Source organism: Physella acuta, unplaced genomic scaffold, assembly GCF_028476545.2.
Source record: "Physella acuta isolate Inbredline_101_S28 unplaced genomic scaffold, ASM2847654v3 ptg000598l, whole genome shotgun sequence".
NCBI classification, from domain to species: domain Eukaryota; kingdom Metazoa; phylum Mollusca; class Gastropoda; family Physidae; genus Physella; species Physella acuta.
Genome location: NW_026732117.1, coordinates 276,714 through 302,174, shown reverse-complemented (window position 1 = coordinate 302,174; position 25,461 = coordinate 276,714). Strand labels below are relative to the sequence as shown.

General features: G+C 39.3%; 1 protein-coding gene and 3 non-coding genes across 4 annotated transcripts; 1 reads left to right on the top strand and 3 right to left on the bottom strand.

The window, feature by feature from the left end:
* Positions 1 to 1,164: 1,164 nt before the first annotated feature.
* On the top strand, positions 1,165 to 4,097 carry LOC131947545 (mucin-2-like). Its single transcript, XM_059308796.1, has 3 exons — positions 1,165 to 1,692; positions 3,035 to 3,213; positions 3,616 to 4,097. The coding sequence occupies exons 1-3, from the start codon at positions 1,408 to 1,410 to the stop codon at positions 4,070 to 4,072; spliced, it is 921 nt and encodes a 306-aa protein (XP_059164779.1). The 5' UTR covers positions 1,165 to 1,407; the 3' UTR covers positions 4,073 to 4,097.
* A 3,812-nt stretch (positions 4,098 to 7,909) lies between these two features.
* Positions 7,910 to 7,982, bottom strand: Trnar-ucu (transfer RNA arginine (anticodon UCU)). The gene has a single exon. It is a non-coding gene; the product is annotated as a tRNA-Arg (tRNA).
* A 293-nt stretch (positions 7,983 to 8,275) lies between these two features.
* Trnar-ucu (transfer RNA arginine (anticodon UCU)) lies at positions 8,276 to 8,348 on the bottom strand. The gene has a single exon. It is a non-coding gene; the product is annotated as a tRNA-Arg (tRNA).
* Positions 8,349 to 18,160: 9,812 nt separating this feature from the next.
* On the bottom strand, positions 18,161 to 18,233 carry Trnar-ucu (transfer RNA arginine (anticodon UCU)). The gene has a single exon. It is a non-coding gene; the product is annotated as a tRNA-Arg (tRNA).
* Positions 18,234 to 25,461: the final 7,228 nt, after the last annotated feature.

Here is a 25,461-nt window from a genome sequence, read left to right as displayed (position 1 = left end):
GTAAAGCCAAAAACAGATTTTACACCATTTGATTGACTCGGAAAAGAGCGGGGATGTTTGGCTTAGTGTTTTAACTAGCTTGGGTTTGATTGTTTAGATATAGCTAGTGATAGGATTAGAGCTGGTTTAGATTAAGAATCAAAGAGTATGCATGAATACAATTTTAAAAGACTGCACATTTTGCACTGCACACTATTCCAATTTTTTTTAAAGAGTTTTCCAGGAAAATAATTTGAGAGCTAATTTTTCTGTAAAATTCAATTTTTTAAATTGTTTTTTTTTTCAAGAATTTTTTCCCAATTGTTAACTAACGGACAACTTAACAAACTGGTTATAACCGGCGCGGATACGTATTTGAGCGGAAGTTACGTGTGTACCGTGGCACGCTACGGTCAAGTGGTGCAGAGGAGGGCGATTGATGTTTACGTGTATGGTAAGTTCAAGGTCAGGCGTCACCATTTCACAGAAATTCATCAAAAAATATAATTACGGTATTTTTAAATATGTGTACTGTTATTTGAAGTTTTTAAAGCCAATTGAACTTTTTTTGAAAATAATACACAAAATCCACACAATTGAATCTATTTTTTATTTTTTTAACAAATTTCGAGAAAAGAAGTATTTATTTTATTGTTTATCATATTCGTCAACAGAAGAATCAACGTTCGATGTTAGTTATAAAGACAAAAAGGAGAACATACCCAGGATTAATGACCCCACCCAACGCAGGGTTAATGACCCCACCCAACCCGGGGTTAATGACCCCACCCAACCCGGGGTTAATGACCCCACCCAACCCGGGGTTAATGACCCCACCCAACCCGGGGTTAATGACCCCACCCAACCCAGGGACGACCCGTTCGTCAAGCGTGCTTTACACCCGATGACAGATGAAACAGACGAGAAACACCAGTTGGTTGACGACACTGACGTCACACACCCGTTGGTTGACGACACTGACGACGGTACCAACGACTACGCCGACATGGAGCTGCTGGAAGCGTTGGCGTGGAACAAACAACTGGCGGAAAAAATTTCCGGGAATACCGGGCGGGAGGTCCCGCTGGGTTACCATGACAACGCATTGGAACCCGGAAGTGAAAGTCTGGCCTCAGAGAAGGACGGCGGGACCTCTAAAACTCAGGCATCAGAGCAGGGGGAACATGTCGTCAGCCACACGAACTTTGATGCCTTGAACGACAGTGACGTGGAGATCAACGATTTTCACGATACACTACCAGAGCTGGGCGATGAGATACCTCTGATCTGAGGTACAGAAGAGATGCGGGTATAAACAGCACTGGACATTCAGGAGATGATGGCGATAGCGTTTCATCAAGCTCTGTGTTAGAGTCGCGCAACACCAGCTCGTCTCCTTCTACAACAGTAGATGTCACCATCACAATTATGGATGTTAGTACGGAGGTATCCACAACGCCCACTATCACGGCTCAAGATATCAGTGGGGAGGCATCCACAACGCCCGCCACCCCACCTAAGGATGACGATGGGGAGCCATCTACGAAGCCCACCACCCCCTGCACGACGCCCAAGCCCAGCAACTTCGGCAAATATGGCGTCCTGGCCTTCGCTGTATCCTTGTCCCTAGCATTCCTCCTGCTCTACGCCATCCTCATGATCGTGTTCATGCCGAGGATTCTCGCGAGGAGGAGAGCCGTCAGCCAGTCGGACGTAAGTAGCTTTAGCGCCGTAGTGGAGTCATGATTTGCTGACGCGGCGTCAGTTGATGACGTGTGGGTGGATACTATTTTAAGATTTTTGAAAAGATTTTAATATGTTTTTAAAATTGTAGACGTTACTCTTCTTCTTTGGAGACCGGTCGGGTGATAGAACTCACACTTCTAATTCAAAGGTCTCGAGTTCGGGTCCCAGGCTCTATCGAGTCTGCTGGACGTCCGGAGTCCACCCAGCTGTGATGGGTACCTGACTCAGATTAGGGAAACTAAGGCAACTGGCATAGTGCCGACCACACTGTCCTCGTGTATACCACAGTCATTGAAACATGTGAACTCTGAAGATTAGAAAATTTACGTTTCATAGTCTATTCGAAAATCCAAACTAAGTTTTGCTAGCAGACTTCTTTGAACAGCAACATTGTTATAATGGATTGACAAGTATATAACGTGTTTCAAATTAAATTTATTGTTTTACTACACCAGGAAACAAATCCCCTTTTCTGTGACTTTTAGATCCCAAATTGTACACACTTGAGATAAACTATTTATTTTAATGAATGGAGAAAGCCACTTCATGTAGTTACACAGTTTAATGTGAAGTGTTTTTATAGTAATATGTTGGTTGATGTTTTATCAACCTCGTCTATTTCTCTCTCCACACTCCCCCCAACACTGCCATACACCCTAACAACAAAAAAAACCCGACCCCCACCCCCACTCCTCCCCTATCCACCCCCACTCCTCCTCTATCCACCCAACACACCTACACACCCTAACAAAATAAAACCTTTGGGTTAGTCCCACCCCCAACCCCTAGGAGGTCGGGTGTTACCCGGTGCGGCACTTAATGATGTCACCCCCCCCCCCCCAGAGGCGTAGCGACCCTTCCCGGGGACAAACTTTCAATAATGCACCCCCCCCCCCTCAAACTTTCGATTTGCACTCCCCGCTCAAACTTTCGATTTGCACCTCTAAAAAGACTATTTAACACTCGAATTAATCACTTAATTAAGTGGAATTATCATTTTTCTCTATATATTTTGCTATTTTTTGCCTTGGTGTCACCCCTCTAAATGGTGTCACCCGGTGCGGTCCGCACCCCCCGCCCCCCCCCCCCCCCCCCACCTCGCTACGCCACTGCCCGATCCCACACCTTCACTCCTCCCCTATCCCCCAGCACACCTACACACCCTAACAAAATACATAAAACCTATGGGTTAGTCCCCCCCCCATCCCCCCTATCCACCCAACACTCCCACACCATATAAAAAAACTATTGGCCAGTCCTCTCCCCACCCCTGGGTTGACATTTAACCTCTGACCCTGTCCCCCTACAGCCAGAAGCGCAGCACTACAAGAAGAGGAACTCCGACGGTCTAGAGGCGCCCATGACCATGACGTCTAACGACACGACACTGTCGGATAACGAGGCAGGCGACGCCAAGGAAAAGAAAGATGGCGATAAGTCCACGACGACAGAGAGTGAGAATGAGAATGCAACAGCAGGCGATGAAGGGTAGGGTGGAGTGTATTTTTAACTTCGTTTGACACACTACTTAACCTGAACTCATCCTGAATGATGACATTTAATTCACTGAACGTATATTTATTTTTAACACACTATTACACACGAAATACCTTAAATTACGAATGTTTATGATTTTTTAACGTTAAATAATTTTTAAAAAATGTAAAGATCACCTACCAGACCTGACAATCCATAGGGCAGATGAAGTAGAGTTCATGTGTTACTTAATCACAACAAAATGAAGTGATGACGTGTTCAGTCAGCACTATGCCCATCTGCCTTTTTATTTTCATAACGTGAGTCTCAGCTCCGACTTAACGACGCGGGCATTTATTGATTGTGTTGTAAATAACACATTTCTTAAATCTTTTCAATCTTGTAACTTTTCAGTCGAGAAAACACAGATGAAAACACGGGCCAAACTAAAGCAGACGACAAAAACACGGAAGAGAAAGCAGACGTCAAACAAGACGACAAAGCAGACGGCAAGCAAGACCCCCAGCAGGACTCGACCCAAAAACCTGACGGCCAGAACCCCCCTGCCCCCACAACCCCTGCCCCCACAACCCCTGCCCCCACAACCCCTGCCCCCACAACCCCTGACCCCACAACCCCTGCTCCGGGACCTGACCCCAGTCTGCTGTCCTCCATTCTGAACGAGAACTTTGTGGGCCACGACCAGCCCACCCCCGGGCCGGACCACAGCGGACCCCCACCAGATCAAGACACGTCGGATCTACTCCCCCCGCCCCCGAGTGATAGCCAACTTCCGGTCATAGATTTCACGTTCGATGTCCGACCACTGACCACACCGGATGTGACGCAGTCAGACGAGGTTGACGTGTGATGTGCTCATTGGGGCAGTAACTTACTCACAAGAGGGGGAGAGAGGGAAAGAAAGAAAAAAACTATTACATGCATTTTTACCGAAGTAATTATTATCTTTTTTTATGCAATTTTTATTTTAGAAACTGTTTCTTTTCTTCTTCGTTCTCAATTTTAGTGTTGGAAGGTATCCCCCAACATTGAGGCCATTGACTCCGATTTCAGCCTGCTTTTCTTTTTGGATTTGCTTCCAAAGCCGTTGTCCAACCAAAAACAAATTACAAGACAGCAGTTGTTTGATTTTGGAGTTGTCTCTCCTAGAAGAGTGGCTGTCCCCAGCTATCGAGCCTCATTTGCCCGAGCGGTCGAACTCGAGACCTTTAGGTCTAATCTACTTGCTGGAAGGAAACAACATTTAAGGTGAAGGGGAGCAACTGACTGTATAGAAAATTCTCAGTATATATTGGTAGTGTCCCTTTACAACTAAAGTTGCCAATGCTATTGGTATAAGACTGACTTATTAGATGTCTACATGAGCCTTATTGATTAGAAAATTAGAATTCAATCAATGTCGTAATAAGATGAGCAATATGACATGCCATTAATCGATATTTTTAGAACTCATTTTTAAATCATATATCAAAAGTTTTCTCATATTTTGTGTCACAATATTTTGCTAACTCACTTTTCAAACGCTTATTTGTGCATGTTAACGAAAATAATTTTATAAGGACTAACATTATTCATAATTGTATAAGGAATAACATTCTTTATAATTTTAAAACACATTTTAGGTCAATTATGTAAATATAATTATTTTATGTTTATTATAATTTAAAATAAAAACGTTAACTTTAAACAATACATGTTTGACAGTACAGGTTTTTTTTTAAAGAAAATGTTTCCTTGTGTTGGGTGGTTTCATGAGAGGGTTGGCTGCGTTCGTTGTGTGGTTGGATTGATTGTTAATATGGTTGGTAGGTTGATCAATAGGTTACTGGGTGGATGGGTTGATCAAATAGGTGGATGGGTTGATCAAATAGGTGGATGGGTTAATAACATGGGTGGATGGGTTGATAAAATGGGTGGATGGGTTGATAAAATGGGTGGATGGGTTGATAAAATGGGTGGATGGGTTGATCAAATAGGTGGATGGGTTGATCAAATAGTGGATGGGTTGATAAAATGGGTGGATGGGTTGATAAAATGGGTGGATGGGTTGATGCAATGGGTGGATGGGTTGATAAAATGGGTGGATGGGTTGATAAAATGGGTGGATGGGTTGATAAAATGGGTGGATGGGTTGATAAAATGGGTGGATGGGTTGATGCAATGGGTGGATGGGTTGATAAAATGGGTGGATGGGTTGATAAAATGGGTGGATGGGTTGATGTAATGGGTGGATGGGTTGATAAAATGGGTGGATGGGTTGATCAAATAGGTGGATGGGTTGATAAAATGGGTGGATGGGTTGATAAAATGGGTGGATGGGTTGATGCAATGGGTGGATGGGTTGATAAAATGGGTGGATGGGTTGATCAAATAGGTGGATGGGTTGATCAAATAGTGGATGGGTTGATAAAATGGGTGGATGGGTTGATAAAATGGGTGGATGGGTTGATAAAATGGGTGGATGGGTTGATGCAATGGGTGGATGGGTTGATAAAATGGGTGGATGGGTTGATAAAATGGGTGGATGGGTTTGACAAAATGGGTGGATGGGTTGATAAGATGGGTGGATGGGTTGATCAAATAGATGGATGGGTTGATCAAATAGTGGATGGGTTGATAAAATGGGTGGATGGGTTGATTGGAAAAATAAATAAGAACGATATGATGGTATGTACAGCTCACCAGTCAATTGGTCGAGTGGTAAAGCAATTATTGGCTGACGCTAAAGTCTCGATTCGGTTCTATGCTCGAATAAGTAGGGCGTCCCTATGCCTATTAGACTTTGATTGGTACCTGGTTTAAGTCGGGGATACGGAAAGCAGTTTTTTTTTTTTAATGGAAATCAGATGAGCATGGATCTGTTTCGTTACCTAGCCAACTGTTTTAACTATCTATCAAGGTCTTCTGAAGAGATATTAAACATTGTAAAAGTAATATATTTTTTAATAATAGTTTTTTGAAAAGTTGATCATATTTGATTAACAATTAAAGTAAAAAAAAAATTTTTTTATATTTTTATATTTAAAAAATGTAATGCTATTTTATTTTAAGAAGTGAAAATCAATTTTCATCGAGTTGTCGTTTCTGACCGGATCTCTTGCTTCTAGTCCCTGGCACCACACGGCTCTTCATTGTCTGAGATTGAGAGCGCTTGCTCAGAGAACTGAGGGCCAAGTCCAGCACTGACGCCGCGTCAACTGACGCCAGCCAGGCGTCAACTGATGAGCAAACACGACCTGTCTGAAGGATGTATGCACGGCTAACCGGTTCGTGTCGGCCGGTTCGTGCCGGCAGACATGTCTGTCATCGAGTACACTGCACCTTGGGGCCGGCAGGCCACGCCCGTGAACGGGGTATTAGGTGTACCCCCGGGTGTACCCCCGGCCATCACGATACATCAATGTCCAGTTCAGACCCAGCTCAATAGATAAATTTCATTGTGAAACCATTTTTTTAAACATTCGAGAACTTTATCAAATTAAAACAGATTTCTTCTTAACAGATGTAACCTTGACAGTAGTTTTTGACCAATTTATTATCCTATTTCAAAAACTGCGTCGCAGTTCACAAATGTGATGTCACCATTAAAACTGAAATAGATCTAGTTGGTGATTAATTTAAATAAAACACAGCTTCTGACTTAGTTTTCAGGCGACAATGTATGTTTCGATTATTTGTGTCAGTGGAATCAATAATCGAGAAAAATAAAGCGAGTGTGATCTCCCCTGAACTTTTCGTAGATTCTTTTATAATAGTTAGGGTGATAGCACTGTCCGTGCAATGTCTCTATAGAAATGTTAACAGACGTACAGGATAGGATAGTTTTTCCGGCTCCTGAAATTTATTAAACGTCAAAATTTGTCAAAGTCTAGATTTAGATTTTTTTTCACACGATTACAATGCGTTTTTAACACGTTTTTCTTAACTCAGCTTCGCGTTTTTACCACGTTTTTCTTAACTCAGCTTCGCGTTTGTGGATTTGTTTGTTGTTAAAATTGACATCGAAAATTAGCCCACTTCTGATTGCTCTACAGATCTGAAATTTGGCATGCAGGCTACTTTCGCCTAACAATTTCAGATGCAATCATAAAAACTAGCAATTAGAGACCGTAATTAGCTTAATTTAATTACGCCCCAAGGACCATAAAATTGAGGACATGATTTCTAAAGATACCGACAAGACTGGAGGCCTATTGACACAGTTACTTCGGCGTGATCGTATAGTGGTTAGTACTTCGCGTTGTGGCCGCGACAACCCAGGTTCGAATCCTGGTCGCTCAAGATTTTTAGTCCGTGTATTTATAAACACTTAGTCAAGTCATACTTAATCAAGTCATTAGATAAAGTAGAAAATAAACTATATAAAAAACTTTTTTAAAAACCACGTTTTTCAAGTGTAGCAACGGACTAAAAAGGAGAAAATAAAATACTTAAAAAAACGTGGGTCGGGCAGATGGGTCGGGAAATTTGATGGTGAACGTACCCACGTTTTTTGTCAGTCATCACAAGAATCTGCACAGCTCGAGGAAGCACAAAAGAAAAATTATTTTCTACTTTTTAGTCCACAAGAAAAACGTGGTTTTTTAAAAAGTTTTTTTTTAAGTATTTTATTTATACTCTGATTAAGGTTGGGAGATGTTTCAGAAAGTTTACTATACTACCTCTACATGAGAGAGTAAAAAATATCCATCCCCGGCGGGATTCGAACCCGCGACCTCTGGATTAGAAGTCCAGCGCGCTATCCCCTGCGCTACGGGGACATGTCTTCTGGGTAATTTCATTTAACACTTGAGATACTACTATTTTGCAATGATGTCGAGGAACCGATGAATTGCCTAAAATGATTATATTTAGCAGTTATAAAAGACACGTATCTCAGCAAACGACCAATTTAAACAGACGGGCATAAAAACATAGACATAACATCAGAGAATCACACAGCACAACATGTTGCAAACATAATGTAATTATACAACAGAACTATATAAGGGTGTGTACTTTGAATGTTCTAAAAAATGTAAAGGTGCATTTGAATAATCTTAAACAAAAATATCATCCCCGGCGGGATTCGAACCCGCGACCTCTGGATTAGAAGTCCAGCGCGCTATCCACTGCGCTACGGGGACTGATGTACAAGATTTATAACACTTAGATATCGCAACTTGTCCATAAAGACTTCATGTTTCTTTTTTAACTCTACGTACCGCATTAATAGCTTTTTAAGCTGCAATTTCTAAAATATTAATAGGTCTAGGACAAATGAAGAACTCTTATATGCCAGAAAACTTCCAAAGTTTCAGTTGCTTTTTTTTTCAAATTACTTTACACCACCCACCACCACCCTCCCACCCCCTACTTTATTGTCCTAACCTAAATTTCAGAGAACGAACAATTAAAAAATTAACTAGATGACCCCCAATGGCTAGAGAGCGACCAAATCAAAAATTAACTCTATGACCCCCATATATCAGGGAATGACCCAATCTAAAATTAACTCTATGACCCCCAAATTTCTGGGAACGATTCTTCTGATCTTTTTTCCACCAGTCACTGAACATGGACTTCTCTAAAAATTGGATGTCAGGTTGCCTGCGGTAAACAACTTAATTAAATTTAATTCAATTATTGATCACTGTTTCTTTCTCAAGTTCAAGTACGACAACCCCAAATTAATCTACATTATAGCCACCCACCCCCCCCCCCCCCAGCCCACGTTATACCTATCTTATGAAAGAGCTCATTATCTCTCTAATTTAACATTCCACTCCATCTTAGCTGACAGGTGAATTGTGTAACATCTCTGCTGGGTACGAAAATATAGCGATGATATAAGTTGCTGTAAATACACTATTTCTACGTTAATTCTGTCCAGTCCAACAAATTAACGATCAATTTTAAGCCCAGATTTGTCCAGTCCACCTTATTTAGCGCCGTCTCGAACTTTCCTAGAAATGAAGTCAAGGTCTGTTGATAAGGGTCGTTGCCACTGTAAACAAACTAGTTACCAGGATGTGACGTAGGTGGGCGGTTTGGCTATAATTGCCAGGTTTTTGTGAGATCAAGGTTACAACAATACAGGGAATGGAATGAAGCATTGAGCAAGTTGTTTATAAAGCACAATGGGTGGGGGAGAGGGGTCGGGAGCTTGTAAATAAGGCAATCGAACAAAAAGATGTCAATTATTTGATAGGGTTCCATTTTCATAAGTAATGGACGGGGATTATTTGCTTCTAGCCCCACCCCCACTGTAATCATACGCCTACTTCGTCGTTCATTATAGAGAATGATAGTAAATGGTTCAACCCCCCCCCACCACCACCACCACCCACTAACGCTAATCACACACCCACAACAATCATACGCCCACAGCAATCATACGCCCACGGCATATGTAATGAAAACAACAATAGACCGGTCAATCGTCAGTAGTCGATTTATTTTCAAAGATGTTTTCTTCGCCGTAAACATACAATGCGTCTATTTTGGAATAATGCAACTAAAAATAGATTATATAGGTCGTTTCGATTTCTCATTACTTTTTCCACTTCAATGTTTTTATTTTACTTTAATAATTTTCGGACATTTAAATAATATTTCGACCCGATTATCAAAACTGTAATGGGACTTCATGCGTATATTTTTAAACTCAACTAAACTTTCTTCAGTGAAGAAGACGGCATCAGATTTATTTCCGTGCGAAAGAAACAATACGACACATTAAGATAAATAACCCTACACGATTCTTTAACTCCACTACACATCGTAACAACAGATGTGTTGAGCTGGGGTGGATCATCATTACAAAACAACGGTTTTAGAAATTAAAAAACAGGACGTATTCGAAGCTAATATCATGCAGACATCACTAACCTTAGCTCGGCCAAACGTATCCAAACAACACTAATTTTACCCCGCCCTTATCCAACCTTCTTCTTCTTCATCGTTCTTAATTTTTAGTGTTGGGAGGGATCGAGCCTTATCTGCCAGAGGGTTTGAACTCGAGACTTTTTTTCGAATTTATCAACCATGGGCTTTGCCGACTCGACCATGGATCCATCACAATTAAGGATTACGTGTCAACTGGTTATGCGCCATTGAGGCCATTGACTCCGATTTCAGCCTGCTTTTCTTTTTGGATTTGCTTCGATAGCCTTTGTCCATCATAGAACAAACTACAAGGCAGCAGTTGTTTGATTTTGGAGTTGTCTCTCCTAGAAGAATGGCTGTCCCCAGCTAACGAGCCTCACCTGCCCGAGGGTTCGAACTCGAGACTTTTCGGTTTAGCAACCATGAGCTTTACCGACTCGACCTCGCCGACCCCTTCCAAACCTTCAAACAACACTAACCATAACCCAACCCTCATCCAAACATTCATACAACTCTAACAATCCGATACGAGAATAAGTTAACGTATTGACTAGTCCACAAAAGTCAAAACTTGACTAAAACAGCAACTGTCGAACTAAAATAAACCTAAGGCTGACATTCTACAACTCACGAGTAGAAATTACCAACCATTAAGTGACTAAGTCATGTGTCAGTGGTTTAGTTTCGTGTCGAAATTACGTAAAGAGTGTACACATTAGCTCAGCCAACCGTGTCGGTGAGTAGTTAATGTCGCTCTGTGGGTACATGAAAAACATTAGTGTCGCCAAAATCTGAAATCGACTGACCTAACCTTTGTGTCCTGGTTGACACGTGTTCTCCGCTGTCTGAAGTTTAACCAAGAGGCTGGAATGTAAACACCGACTAGATTCCCCAGGGTTCAAGCTCTGGTGCCTTCGATTGATGGCTCCACAGAGGGAATCATGTGACCAGAGATCACCGCACCTATAAATCACATTTTAACAGGGGGGGGGGAGGAGACGGTCCAACGTGGTCATCTAACTAAAATAATTATTTGAATGTATTCCTGCCGTTGGTTCCTACGAAATAGCGTCACGTTTTTTAACGACAGCTACTAGATTGTTACACCATCTCCGTTACTAGGACCCTAGTTAGACTTTGTAACATATCCGTATCGTCACACTTCATCCTCTTGTTTTAATAGTCTTTTAGAAGTGTGTAATGTCAGCTAAAATTAGGTTAAAATAACTTTAAAATGTAAACATGTAATGACACACACACACACACAATCCCCTCCTTGTAAACCTGTTATGGCAAGCTTTCTCTCCAGCCCCTTGCACTAATATTAATAAAAAAAATTCATTTTAAAAATTCAAAACAATAATTACACTGTAAAGAAACTCAACTTTAAACATGATAAAAATACTCATAAGATAACAGTGAGAATAGGTGCAGTAGAAAGTATACGGACAGCTAATAGCTGCTTCGGCACCAGGCCCGGCCCCACAGCCGTGCTATGGACAGCCCCGTGACAACCATTCCATGCTAGCCACTGCCCAAGTGCCGACTTTTTCGAATATCGTTAAATGGGAATGTTATTTTATTCAGAATATTTTTCCCCATCTGTCAGTAATCAATATGTTGACCTGAGTGACGTAGTTTTTTAGTCGAGCTGGGTACTGGACGGTGGGGTACGAGTTTACCCTGGGTTCTGTGGGGTGAAAGATAAGCCTGGTGAGAACGAAAGGACAAAAATATACCGATACACGGTCATCAAACCGATATCCAAGCAAGTTAGTCGGCGTTTGAGGTGTTGAGGCCTGCCTGGCTAATTGGGAGACACCGTCTGAGCCGGTGATATCCGTAAAGACAGAATAAAAATTAACATCTAGAGTGGAGTGGGAAAGTCCTATAGTTATATTATTTGATTACTAATTTTATTACTCTGGCGAAAGGTGTGTATGTTTTTATATGAATAAATATTATTTCATATATAAAGCTATTTATTTTAAATGACAAATCAAATTTATTTACCTAATCCTAATCAAATACCAAATATCGAGAAAACAAGTTAATTAAAAAGTCTAGTGACATCTAAGCGCAATTTCCTTATGTTATCCAAAAATAGCTCTGTCGTAGCGTAAATCAAGAGCAGGGTTAGTAAAACCATTGGTTAGTTATTAAAACGTTTTTTATTAAAAAAAATTTCAGTATTTTACATGTTTTATTTACAATAGAGTAACATGACTAAAAACCATTGCGCGCCTAGCTACCGAACGTGATGTCGCAGCCATTGAACGTGATGGCGCAGCTATTGAACGTGATGACGCGTGTGGTGTGGTTGGATAAAAATGCCTACTAATTCGGTCCAAATTTTAATTAATTAAAAAAAAATGTTGTGACCGAACGAAAGTATATTTTTTGAAAACTTTCTTCGGCAATATTGTTCTAAATTATGGCAGGAATCGATTGGTACATGTTTCAAGTCACTAAGTGGTCTGGTTGCCGAGATATGGGCCAAAAACTGCATTTTTTTCGAGGTTTTTTGGCTTTTCCGGGAAATCCATGAAAGAAACCCGGAATTTTTTTGGCCTATGTTCATCCTCGTAATTTGCTTCACATAATTGCTTTGGAACTAGTCCTCGATATTGCTTCGTTGAGGAGGAGATACGACTTAAAGCTGCGGACACACATCCATCCATTCATTCATACATTCATACATCCAGAAATGACGGGTTAATAAACGCAATTCTCCAGAATGGAAATTGCGCTAAAAAATATGGCTCTTTAAAAACCGGGAAAATTTGGTAATTGTAACTTTTGGCTTTTCCGTCTCAAAAGGTTGCTGACCCCAGACTATCTACTAGGGGTCGGCGCAGTTTAATCGGTAAAGCTTTGGTTGCTAAACCGAAAACCCCCGGGCAGATGAAGCTCGTTGGGACAGCCACTCTTCTAGGAGATACAACTCCAAAATCAAATAACTGCTGCCTTGTAGTTTGTTATTGGTTAGACAAGGGCTATGGAAGCAAATCCTAAAAGAAAAGCAGGCTGAAATCTGAGTCAATGGTCTCAATGGCGCATAACCAGTTGACACGTATCCTTAATTGTGTTGGAGGGAATCCCTTCCAACACTAAAATTAAGAACAAAGAAGAAGAAGAAGAAAAAAAAAATTAATGTAAATCTTCAATTTTAAGAAAGTGCTACTTTTCGCCAGGCCGTTGGGAATTATTTTTTTTAAATTTTCTTGTCCATGGCTCACCATATCTTTAACTTTTAACTAGCCAGTAATTAAAATCAATCTCAACACCAATTAACATATTTTATGTGAGGCAAAAACATTTTGTTTTAAATTTAAATACTTTTTTACTTTCTCGAATACAGAGTATAGAGGAAGTAATGTAATCGTGCTTGATAAATCAACAGATATTTCAGAGTTTTAACAATTTTACACCTCTTTATTGACTGTATCCTGAATAAAAAGGGTGTATTTTAATTGTGCATAACGTCTAAATCATGATTTCGACCAATTCTAACGGTTCTTAACTTTCCGGATCCGGAAAATCTTTTGTTTCAGTAAATTTGACGAAATTTCATGTATTTTATCAAATTTGTAGTTATCTATCAACTTTCGGCTTCTTCTTCTTCGTTCTTAATTCTAGTTATGGATGGAATTCCCTCCAATGCAATTAAAAATGCCGTATCAATTTGTAATGAGCTATATAGGCTATTAATATACACAGCCGCATATGTCCGATTTAAAAATTTCGGTCACTGGCGGGTCAATGGGAGTTGACATTGGCCGCCTTAGTTTAAACACATCGCATTGTTAACAGAAAAGTTTACGAATAGTAAGGTCTTATTAGCTTCGGCTTCACATTTCAAAATGCAATGGAAAAAAGGGAAACAACTTAAACTGGATTTCTAAAAGTTATTAACAAAAGAAAAATTCAGTAGTATTGAAATTTAAAATACAAACTATAAATCAAATTGACTATAAAAATTAAATTTAGGTAGATACATTACTAATCTTTAACATTTATTCAAAATCTTAATTATTATTTTACTTTATTCTAAATAGAAAACCATTAGTTAAGATAGATACATAATTATATTGCATGTGAACCTTCAGATTGTACAGTATTAATTGTGTTCATTTGGCCGTCGGCAAATATTTTCTAGATCATACGCGACTCCCCCATTCGGAACAGGTCCACAACATACAAAATGACCCCAATGACCCCTACTCCTTTTTGAATTCATTTTATTATCACCAAATTAACACTTACAGTTGTTTCGTTAACTTTAGTAACTCTTTTATGTGAACACCAATTTTTGACCTATAAAACTCCACGCCTACCCACCCCTAACCTGTCGGTACTAAACATTCAACTAAACATAAACACCGACTTGAACATGCCAACCTTTCACCCTCCCACTAAATCGCTCACACAGCAATCTGTTCGTCAAACCCTCCCCCCACACACACACTATAAATAATAACACCTCAGCAGTTAGATAACACAACACATAATTTGACGCTTGGCTTGCCTTAAAACACGCAGTCACCCTCTCCACGCCTCGTCAGACACATCTACCCCCTCCCCCCTCTCCCCCTCTATCCACTTACCCTCAGACATGAAAACCCCACTTTCCCTTTAACTGTTCCAACGACCCCACCGCCCACCCCAACATTAATTTCGACTATCTATTCATTTACTTATTTAAAGTTCTAAATCTTGTTTCTTTCCCCTCATTTTTCACACAGCAACCTTTTTGAAAACTCATTGCGACCAGTACATAAATAAATACTCTTTCAACTCGTCAACTTAATTTGTTTCCCTACATAGAAAATGCTTCACTGTCCCATTGACATTTCGTTTTCATTTGAAACTTTGTAAAAAATGTGATGTTGATGTACTTGTTTTAATTGCAAATAAAAGTATTTAAAAAAAAAAAACATTTTACAAACATGTCAAAAAAATGAAAAAATGTTCTCGTCATTGGATCATCATACCTTTAAACTAGCCCAGGGGTCGGCAACCTGCGGCTCGTGAGGCTCTTTATTGTCCAGATGCAGCTCTCCAAGTCCTTGCCCAAATAGTGATAGCTATATTATTTCATTTTCTAAACTCACAAAAAAAGTATACTGTAGGAGAAGCGCAACTTTAAACAGAATAAAACACTCATAAGAGAACAGTGAGGAAGAAAGTAAATGGACAGCTGACAGCCGCTTGGGCACCAGGCCCAGCCCCACAGCCGTGCTGTGGACAACCCACTTGCGACTATTCCATGCTTGCCACTGCCCAAGTTCCGACTTTTTCAAATATCCTTAAATGGGGAATGTTATTTTATTCAGAATGCCTTTATCTGTCAGTAACCATTAATTTGATGTGAGTGACGTAGTTTTGTTAATTATTAGCTTCCTACTGTTGAGCCGGGTACTGGATGAGTTTACCCGCGTTCACTGGGTAAGTCTGGTGAGAAGAGAAGGACAGAAGCGACCGATACACGGTCATCAAACCGATATTCAAGCCTGTTAGTCGGACTTTACCATGTTGAAGACTGATTCTGAACAGGTCATGTTTTTTTTTTTTTTTTTTTTTTTTTTTTTTTTTTTTTTTTTTTAATTCAGTAATAATAATTTATTTGATAGATTTTACACAGCATCAAAAGACATGAACATTAATTGCATATATAATAATCAAAGGGAGAAAATAAAATGGCATAAGAACTAGACTAAAATAAGGTATGCTAAAAGAACAGGTCATGTCGATAAGGAAAGAAAAAGAAAAGTTAACAGCTTCTAAAGTGAATTGGGATAGTCCTATAGTTATATTATTTGATTACTAAGTTTATTATTCTTGCAAAACATGTGTATTTTTTTATATGAATAAATATTATTTCATATTTAAAGATATTTATTTTAAATTAAAAATCAAATTTACTTTCCTAATCCTAAACCATAATTTTGAAATAAAAATGTTAGTGGCTCTTTAAAAAATGGGACAATTTGTTAATTGTAACTTTTGGCTCTTCCGTCTCAGAAGGTTGCCGACTTGCCGACCCTCGCCCTACCACTTAGAAGTTTGGCGTCGTCTATGGACGACTCCTAAAAATAGTTTTTGCTTTTCATGTGTCTAGGACAGGGGTCGGCAATCTTTTGAGACGGAAGAGCCAAAAGTTACAATTTACAAATTGTCCGATTTTTTAAAGAGCCACTAACATTTTTATTTCAAAATTATGGTTTAGCATTAGGAAAGTAAATGGGTGGATGGGTTGCTAAAATGGGTGGATGGGTTGATGAAATGGGTGGATGGGTTGATAACATGGGTGGATGGGTTGATAAGATGGGTGGATGGGTAGATCAAATAGGTGGATGGGTTGAGTGGAAAAATAAATAAGAACGATATGATGGTATGTGCAGCTAACCAGGCAATTGGATAGTGTGGTCGAGTGGTAAAGCAATTGTTAGTTGAAGCTAAAGTCACGTTTCGGTTCTACGCTCGTATAAGTAGGGCGTCCCTGTGTCTATTAAACTCTGATTGGTGGCTAGTGTAAGTCGGGGATACGGAAAGCAGATGAGCATGGATCTGTTTCCTTACACAGCCAAATCTGTTTGAACTGTGTAATAAGGTCCTCTAAAGCGATATTAAACATTGTAAAAGTAATATATTTTTTAATAATAGTTTTAAAAAGTTGATCATATTTGATTAACAATTAAAGTAAAAAAAAAAAAAACAAGATTTAGAACTTATAATTCACTTTGTTGGTGAAAAAAAATGCAACAAAACTCAACATTTAAATCAAATTATCTATTTTTATATTTTTGGTGCTATTTTATTTTGACAAGTGAAAATCAATTTTCATCGAGTTGTCGTTCCTGACCGGAGCGCATGCGTCTAGTCCCTGGCACCACAAGGCTCTTCATTGTCTGAGATTGAGAGGGCTTGCTCCAAAAACTGAGGGCCAAGTCCAGCACTGACGCCGCGTCAACGGACGCCAGGCAGGCGTCAACTGCTGAGCAAACACGACCCGTCTGAAGGATGTATGCACGGCTAACCGGTTCGTGTCGGCCGGTTCGTGCCGGCAGACATGTCTGTCATCGGGTACAATGCACCCTGGGGCCGGCAGGCCACGCCCGTGCACGGGGTATTGGGTGTACCCCCGGGTGTACCCCCGGGTATACCCCCCGCCATCACGATACATCAATGTCCAGTTCAGGCCCCGCTCAATAGATACATTTCATTGTGAAACAATTTTTTTAAACATTCGAGAACTGGATCAAATTAAAACAGATTTCTTCTTAACCGATGTAACCTTGACAATAGTTTTCGACCAATTTATTATCCTATTTCAAAAACTGCGTCGCAGTTCGCATATGTTATGTTGTCATTAAAACTGAAATAGATCTAGGTGGTGATTAATTTAAGTAATTCACAGCTTCTGACTTAGTTTTCAGGCGACAATGTATGTTTCGATTATTTGTGTCAGTGGAATCAATAATCGAGAAAAATAAAGCGAGTGTGATCTCCCCTGAACTTTTCGTAGATTCTTTTATAATAGTTAGGGTGATAGCACTGTCCGTGCAATCTCTCTATAGAAATCTTGAAAGACGGACAGGATGGGATAGTTTTTCCGGCTCCGGAAATTTATTAAACGTCAAAATGTGTCAAAGTCTAGATTTAGATTTTTTTCACACGATTACAATGCGTTTTTATATTCTGTTAAGGTTGGGAGCTGTAAAACTGCGAAAACTGTCAAATAGCTTTCGATTATTCAGAAAGTTTACATTACTACCTCTAAATGAGAGAGTAAAAAATATCCATCCCCGGCGGGATTCGAACCGGCGACCTCTGGATTAGAAGTCCAGCGCGCTTCTGGGTAAATTTATTTAACACTTGACATACTAATATTTTGCAATGATGTCGATGAACCGATGAATTACTTAAAATGATTATATTTAGCAGTTATAAAAGACAAGTATCTCAGCAAACGACCAATTTAAAACAGACGGGCATAAAAACATAGACATAACATAAGAATGTTCTAAAGAATTTAAAGGTGCATTTGAATAATCTTAAACAAAAATATCATCCCCGGCGGGATTCGAACCCGCGACCTCTGGATTAGAAGTCCAGCGCGCTATCCACTGCGCTACGGGGACTGATGAACAAGTTTTATTAAACTTAGATATCCCGACTTTTTTTTTAACTCGGTAGCTTTTTAAGCTGCAATTTCTAAAATATTAATAGGTCTAGGACAAAAGAAATCTTATATGCCAGAAAACTTCCGAAGTTTCAGTTTCTTTTTTTTAATTGCTTTACACCACCCACCTACCACTATCCCACCTCCTACTTTATTGTCCTAACCTAAATTTCAGAGAACGAACAATTAAAAAATTAACTAGATGACCCCCAATGGCTAGAGAGCGACCAAATCAAAAATTAACTCTATGACCCCCAAATTTCTGGGAACGATTCTTCTGATCTTTTTTCCACCAGTCACTGAACATGGACTTCTCTAAAAATTGGATGTCAGGTTGCCTGCGGTAAACAACTTAATTAGATTTAATTTAATTATTGATCACTGTTTCTTTCTCAAGTTCAAGTACGACAACCCCAAATTAATCTACATTATAGCCACCCACCCCCCCCCAGCCCACGTTATACCTATGTTATGAAAGAGCTCATTATCTCTCTAATTTAACATTCCACTCCATCTTAGCTGACAGGTGAATTGTGTAACATCTCTGCTGGGTACGAAAATATAGCGATGATATAAGTTGCTGTAAATACACTATTTCTACGTTAATTCTGTCCAGTCCAACAAATTAACGATCAATTTTAAGCCCAGATTTGTCCAGTCCACCTTAATTAGCGCTGTCTCGAACTTTCCTAGAAATGAAGTCAAGGTCTGTTGATAAGGGTCGTTGCCACTGTAAACAAACTAGTTACCAGGATGTGACGTAGGTGGGCGGTTTGGCTATAATTGCCAGGTTTTTGTGAGATCAAGGTTACAACAATACAGGGAATGGAATGAAGGATTAGGCAAGTTGTTTATAAAGTATAAGAGGGGGGGGGGGGGTTGTTGGGAGCTTGTAAATAAGGCAATCGAACAAAACGATGTCAATTATATGAAAGAGTTCCATATTCATAAGTAATGGACAAGAATTATTTGCTTCTAGCCCCACCCCCACTGTAATCATACGCCTACTTCGTCGTTCATTATAGAGAATGATAGTAGATGGTTCAACCTCCCCCCCCCCCACCACCACCACCACCACCCACTAACGCTAATCATACACCCACAACAATCATACGCCCACCGCAATCATACGCCCACTGCATATGTAATGAAAACAACAATAGACCGGTCAATCGTCAGTAGTCGATTTATTTTCAAAGATGTTTTCTTCGCCGTAAACATACAATGCGTCTATTTTGGAATAATGTAACTAAAAATAGATTCTATAGGTCGTTTCGAATTGTCATTACTTTTTCCACTTCAATGTTTTTATTTTACTTTAATAATTTTCGGACATTTAAATAATATTTCGACCCGATTTTCAAAACTGTAATGGGACTTCATGCGTATATTTTTAAACTCAACTAAACTTTCTTCAGTGAAGAAGGCGGCATCAGATTTATTTCCGTGTGAAAGAAACAATACGATCCATTAAGATGAATAACCATACACGATTCTTTAACTCCACTACACATCGTGACAACAGATGTGTTGAGGTGGGGTGGATCGTCATTACAAAACAACGGTTTTAGAAATAAAAAACCGGACGTATTCGAAGCAAATATCTTGCAGACATCATTAACCTTAGCCCGGCCAAACTTATCCAAACTACAAACAACACTAAACTTAACCCAGACCTTATCCAAACCTTACTAACCATAATCCAACCTTTATCCAAACCTTCAGAAAACACTAACCATAACCCAACCCTTATCCAAACCTTCAAACAACACTAACATTCAGATACAAGTATTAGTTAACGTGTCGACTAATACACAAGAGTCAAAACTTGACCAAAACCACAACTAACTAAAATAAACCTAATGCTGACATTCTACAACTCACGAATTGAAATTACCAATCATTAAGTGACTAAGTCATGTGTCAGTGGTTTAGTTTCGTGTCGACATTACGTTAAGAGTGTACACATTAGCTCAACCAACCGTGTCGGTGAGTAGTTAATGTCGCTCTGTGTGTACATGAAAAACATTAGTGTCGCCAAAATCTTAAATCGACTGACCTAACCTTTGTGTCCTGGTTGAAACGTGTTCTCCGCTGTCTGAAGTTTAACCAAGAGGCTGGAATGTAAACACCGACTAAATTCCCCAGGGTTCAAGCTCTGATGCCTTCAATTGATGGCTCCACAGAGGGAGTTATGTGACCAGAGATCACCGCACCTATAAATCACATTTTAACAGGGTGGGGGGGAGACGGTCCAACGTGGTCATCTAACTAAAATAATTTGAATTTATTCCTGCCGTTGGTTCCTACGAAATAGCGTCACGTTTTTTAACGACAGCTACTAGATTGTTACACCATCTCCGTTACTAGGACCCTAGTTAGACTTTGTTACATATCTGTATCGTCACACTTCATCCTCTTGTTTTAATAGTCTTTTAGAAGTGTGTAATGTCAGCTAAAATTAGGTTAAAATAACTTTAAAATGTAAACATGTAATGACACACACACGCACACATACACACACACACACACACAATCCCTCCATGTAAACCTGTTATGGCAAGTTTTCTTAACCCCCCCCCCCCCCACTTACACACAATCCCCTACCACGGGGGTCGGCAACCTGCGGCTCGCGAGTCGCATGCGGCTCTTTCAATATCAAAATGCGGCTCTCCAGCTCCTTGCACTAATATTAATATTTTTTTTTCATTTTAAAAATTCAAAACAAATATTACACTGTAAAGAAACTCAACTTTAAACATGATAAAAATACTCACAAGATAACAGTGAGAATAGGTGCAGTAGAAAGTATACGGACAGCCAATAGCTGCTTCGGCACCAGGCCCAGCCCCACAGCCGTGCTATGGACAGCCCCGTGACAACCATTCCATGCTAGCCACTGCCCAAGTGCCGACTTTTACGAATATCGTTAAATGGAGTATGTTATTTTATTCAGAATGTATTTCCCCATCTGTCAGTAATCAATATGTTGACCTGAGTGACGTAGTTTTTTAGTCGAGCTGGGTACTGGACGGTGGGTTACGAGTTTACCCTGGGTTCTGTGGGGTGAAAGATAAGCCTGGTGAGAACCAAAGGACAAAAATATACCGATACACGGTCATCAAACCGATATCCAAGCAAGTTAGTCGGCGTTTGAGGTGTTGAGGCCTGCCTGGCTAATTGGGAGACACCGTCTGAGCCGGTGATATCCGTAAAGACAGAATAAAAATTAACATCTAGAGTGGAGTGGTAAAGTCCTATAGTTATATTATTTGATTACTAATTTTATTACTCTGGCGAAAGGTGTGTATGTTTTTATATGAATAAATATTATTTCATATATAAAGCTATTTATTTTAAATGACAAATCAAATTTATTTACCTAATCCTAATCAAATACCAAATATTGAGAAAAAAAAATATGGCTATTTAAAAACCGGGAAAATTTGGTAATTGTAACTTTTGGCTTTTCCGTCTCAAAAGGTTGCTGACCATAGACCTAGCTACTAGGGATCGGCGCAGTTTAATCGGTAAAGCTATGGTTGCTAAACCGAAAAGTCCCGAGTTCTAACCCCAGGGCAGATGAAGCTAGTTGGGACATAGGAGAGACAACTCCAAAATCATACAACTGCTGCCTTGTAGTTTGTTCTTGGTTACAAAGGCTATGGAAGCAAATCCAAAACAGATAATAATCATTAAAAAAGTTTAAAAAAACCCACGTTTTCTGATTGAACTAAAAAGTAGAAAATAAATACTATACATCACAATAATGCAAGCGATCACTCTACTATAAGCGATCAAAAACGTGGGGCGCCGAAGTAAAAGTTATATTACTATTGATTAGATAATACTATTGACTTTTATTAGGGAGCTTGTAGAGAATCAACAGTATTAGAAACTTTAAGAAAATCACGGCGCCCCACGTTTTTCATCGCTTATAGTAGAGTGATCGCTTGCATTATTGTGATGTATAGTATTTATTTTCTACTTTTTAGTTCAATCAGAAAACGTGGGTTTTTAAAAACTTTTTTAATGATTATTATTTTCTACTTTTTAGTCTTTGTCTGTTTGTTTGCATTGAAATCTTGCTATCGATTTTATCTTTTCACTTTTTTTTGGGTAAACGAAGACAACTCGTAAAAAGACAACTCGTAAAAAACGAGAGACCCTTTCTTCTTCGGTCTCAATCGCAAGTGAATGATTGTCAGAGGTTAGTTGATAGCGGTTAGGACGAGGGCTGGTTACTGACTAGAACACATAGATTTGAACCCGTGTCGAGTGGGATAGCAATCGTGTGCCCAACCACTCGACCATATCGTCTCCCCCAAACTGGCCACCAGCGGTAATAGTTACCTCCTGTAAGTTTAAAGTCGGTTAAAACTAAATTATCTGCCCCTAAGCCTGTCGCGAAGTGGGATCGTTCGCTTCACTGCGCGCGGCAAGAGAGAGGCTAGCTATGCGTCGCTGGTTTTTTTTCTAATGGCTCGCAGAGGAGAATTATATATATAGATTATATAGCGGTCTAAAATGCTCAATAACATGTTTCCATTGATCAATTTAGTAATAATAACAATTTAATATTCTATGGTCATCCAAAAGAAAGCTTCCCTGAAAATTTCAGCGCGCTAGCTAACTGGGAAGTTCCAGAAATTTCGATCGCAAGATTTGATTGGAAAGACAAACAGAGAAAGCAAGTTAAAGAAAACGTGGGAAAAAGCAGGCTGAAATCGGAGTCAATGGCCTCAATGGCGCATAACCAGTTGACACGTTATCCTTAATTGTGCTGTAGGGATTCTCTTCCAACACTAAAATTAAGAACAAAGGAGAAGAAAAAAAAATTATTAATGTAAAACTTCAATTTTAAGAAAGTGCTACTTTTCGTCAGGCCGTTGGAAATTATTTTAAAAAAAAATGTCTTGTCCATGGCTCACCATAACTAACTTTTAACTAGCCAGTAATTAAAATCAATCTTGACACCAATTAACATATTTTATGTGAGGCAAAAACATTTTGTTTTAAATTTAAATACTTTTTTACTTTCTCGCATACAGAGTATAGAGGAAGTAATGTAATCGTGCTTGATAAATCAACAGATATTTGAGAGTTTTAACAATTTTACACCTCTTTATTTACTGTATCCTGAATTTAAAAAAGGGTGTATTTTAATTGTGCATAAGGTCTGAATCATGATTTCGACCAATTTTAACGGTTCTTAACTTTCCGGATCCGGAAAATCTTTTGCTTCAGTAAAGTTGACGAAATTTTATGTATTTTATCAAATTTGTAGTTATATATCAACTTTCGGCTTCTTCTTCTTCGTTCTTAATTCTAGTTATGGATGGAATTCCCTCCAACACAAAGAAGTGTGACGTATCAATTTGTACTGAGCTATACTGGCTATTAATATACACAGCCGCATATGTCCGATTTAAAAATTTCGGTCACTGGCGGGTCAATGGGAGTTGACATTGGCCGCCTTAGTTTAAACACATCGCATTGTTAACAGAAAAGTTTACAAATAGTAAGGTCTTATTAGCTTCGGCTTCACATTACAAAATGCAATGGAAAAAAGGGAAACAATTTTAACTGGGTTTCTAAAAGTTATTAACAAAAGAAAAATTCAGTAGTATTGAAATTTAAAATACAAACTATAAACAAAATTGATTGTAAAAATTAAATTTTGGTAAATACATTACTAACCTTTAACATTTATTCAAAATCTTAATTATTATTTTACTTTATTCTAAATAGAAAACCATTAGTTGTGATAGATACATAATTATATTGCATGTGAACCTTCAGACTGTACAGTATTGTTTGTGTTTCTTTGGCCGTCGGCAAATATTTTCTAGATCATACGCGACTCCTCCATTCGGAACAGGTCCACAACGTACCAAATGACCCCAATGACCCCTACTCCTTTTGCATTCATTTTATTATCACCAAATTAACATTTACAGTTGTTTTGTTAACTTTACTAAATCTTTTATGTGAACACCAATTTTTTACCTATAAAACTCCACGCCTACCCACCCCTAACCTGTCGGTACTAAACATTCAACTAAACATAAACACCGACTTGAACATACCAACCTTTCACCCTCCCACTAAATCGCTCACACAGCAATCTGTTCGTCAAACCCTCCCCCCACACACACACTATAAATAATAACACCTCAGCAGTTAGATAACACAACACATAATTTGACGCTTGGCTTGCCTTAAAACACGCAGTCACCCTCTCCACGCCTCGTCAGACACATCTACCCCCTCCCCCCTCTCCCCCTCTATCCACTTACCCTCAGACATGAAAACCCCACTTTCCCTTTAACTGTTCCAACGACCCCACCGCCCACCCCAACATCAATTTCGACTATCTATTCATTTACTTATTTAAAGTTCTAAATCTTGTTTCTTTCCCCTTATTTTTCACACAGCAACCTTTTGAAAACTCAATGCGACCAGTACATAAATAAATACTCTTTCGACTCGTCAACTTAATTTGTTTCCCTACATAGAAAATGCTTCACTGTCCCATTGACATTTCGTTTTCATTTGAAACTTTGTAAAAAATGTGATTTTGATGTACTTGTTTTAATTGCAAATAAAAGTATTTAAAAAAAAAACATTTTACAAACATGTCAAAAAAAATGAAAAAATGTTCTCGTCATTGGATCATCATACCTTTAAACTAGCCCAGGGGTCGGCAACCTGCGGCTCGTGAGGCTCTTTATTGTCCAGATGCAGCTCTCCAAGTCATTGCCCAAATAGCGATAGCTATATTATTTCATTTTCTAAACTCACAAAAAAGTATACTGTAGAGAAACGCAACTTTAAACAGAATAAAACACTCATCAAAGAACAGTGAGGAAGAAGGTAAATGGACAGCTGACAGCCGCTTGGGCACCAGGCCCAGCCCCACAGCTGTGCTGTGGACAACCCACTGGCGACTGTTCCATGCTTGCTACTACTAAAGTTCCGACTTTTTCAAATATCGTTAAATGGGGAATGTTATTTTATTCAGAATGCCTTTATCTGCCAGTAATCATTAATTTGATGTGAGTGACGTAGTTTTGTTAATTATTAGCTTCCTACTGTTGAGCCGGGTACTGCACGGTTGGGTACGAGTTTACCCGCGTTCACTGGGTAAGGCTGATTAGAAGAGAAGGACAGAAGCGACCGATACA

Bases quoted from the DNA above. Each gene is read 5' to 3' on its own strand.
- LOC131947545 (XM_059308796.1), top strand. From the start codon at position 1,408: ATGGATGTTAGTACGGAGGTATCCACAACGCCCACTATCACGGCTCAA. The intron at 1,693-3,034 runs GTAAGTAGCTTT...GTCCCCCTACAG, and splicing joins GAGCCGTCAGCCAGTCGGAC to CCAGAAGCGCAGCACTACAA. The intron at 3,214-3,615 runs GTAGGGTGGAGT...GTAACTTTTCAG, and splicing joins GCAACAGCAGGCGATGAAGG to TCGAGAAAACACAGATGAAA.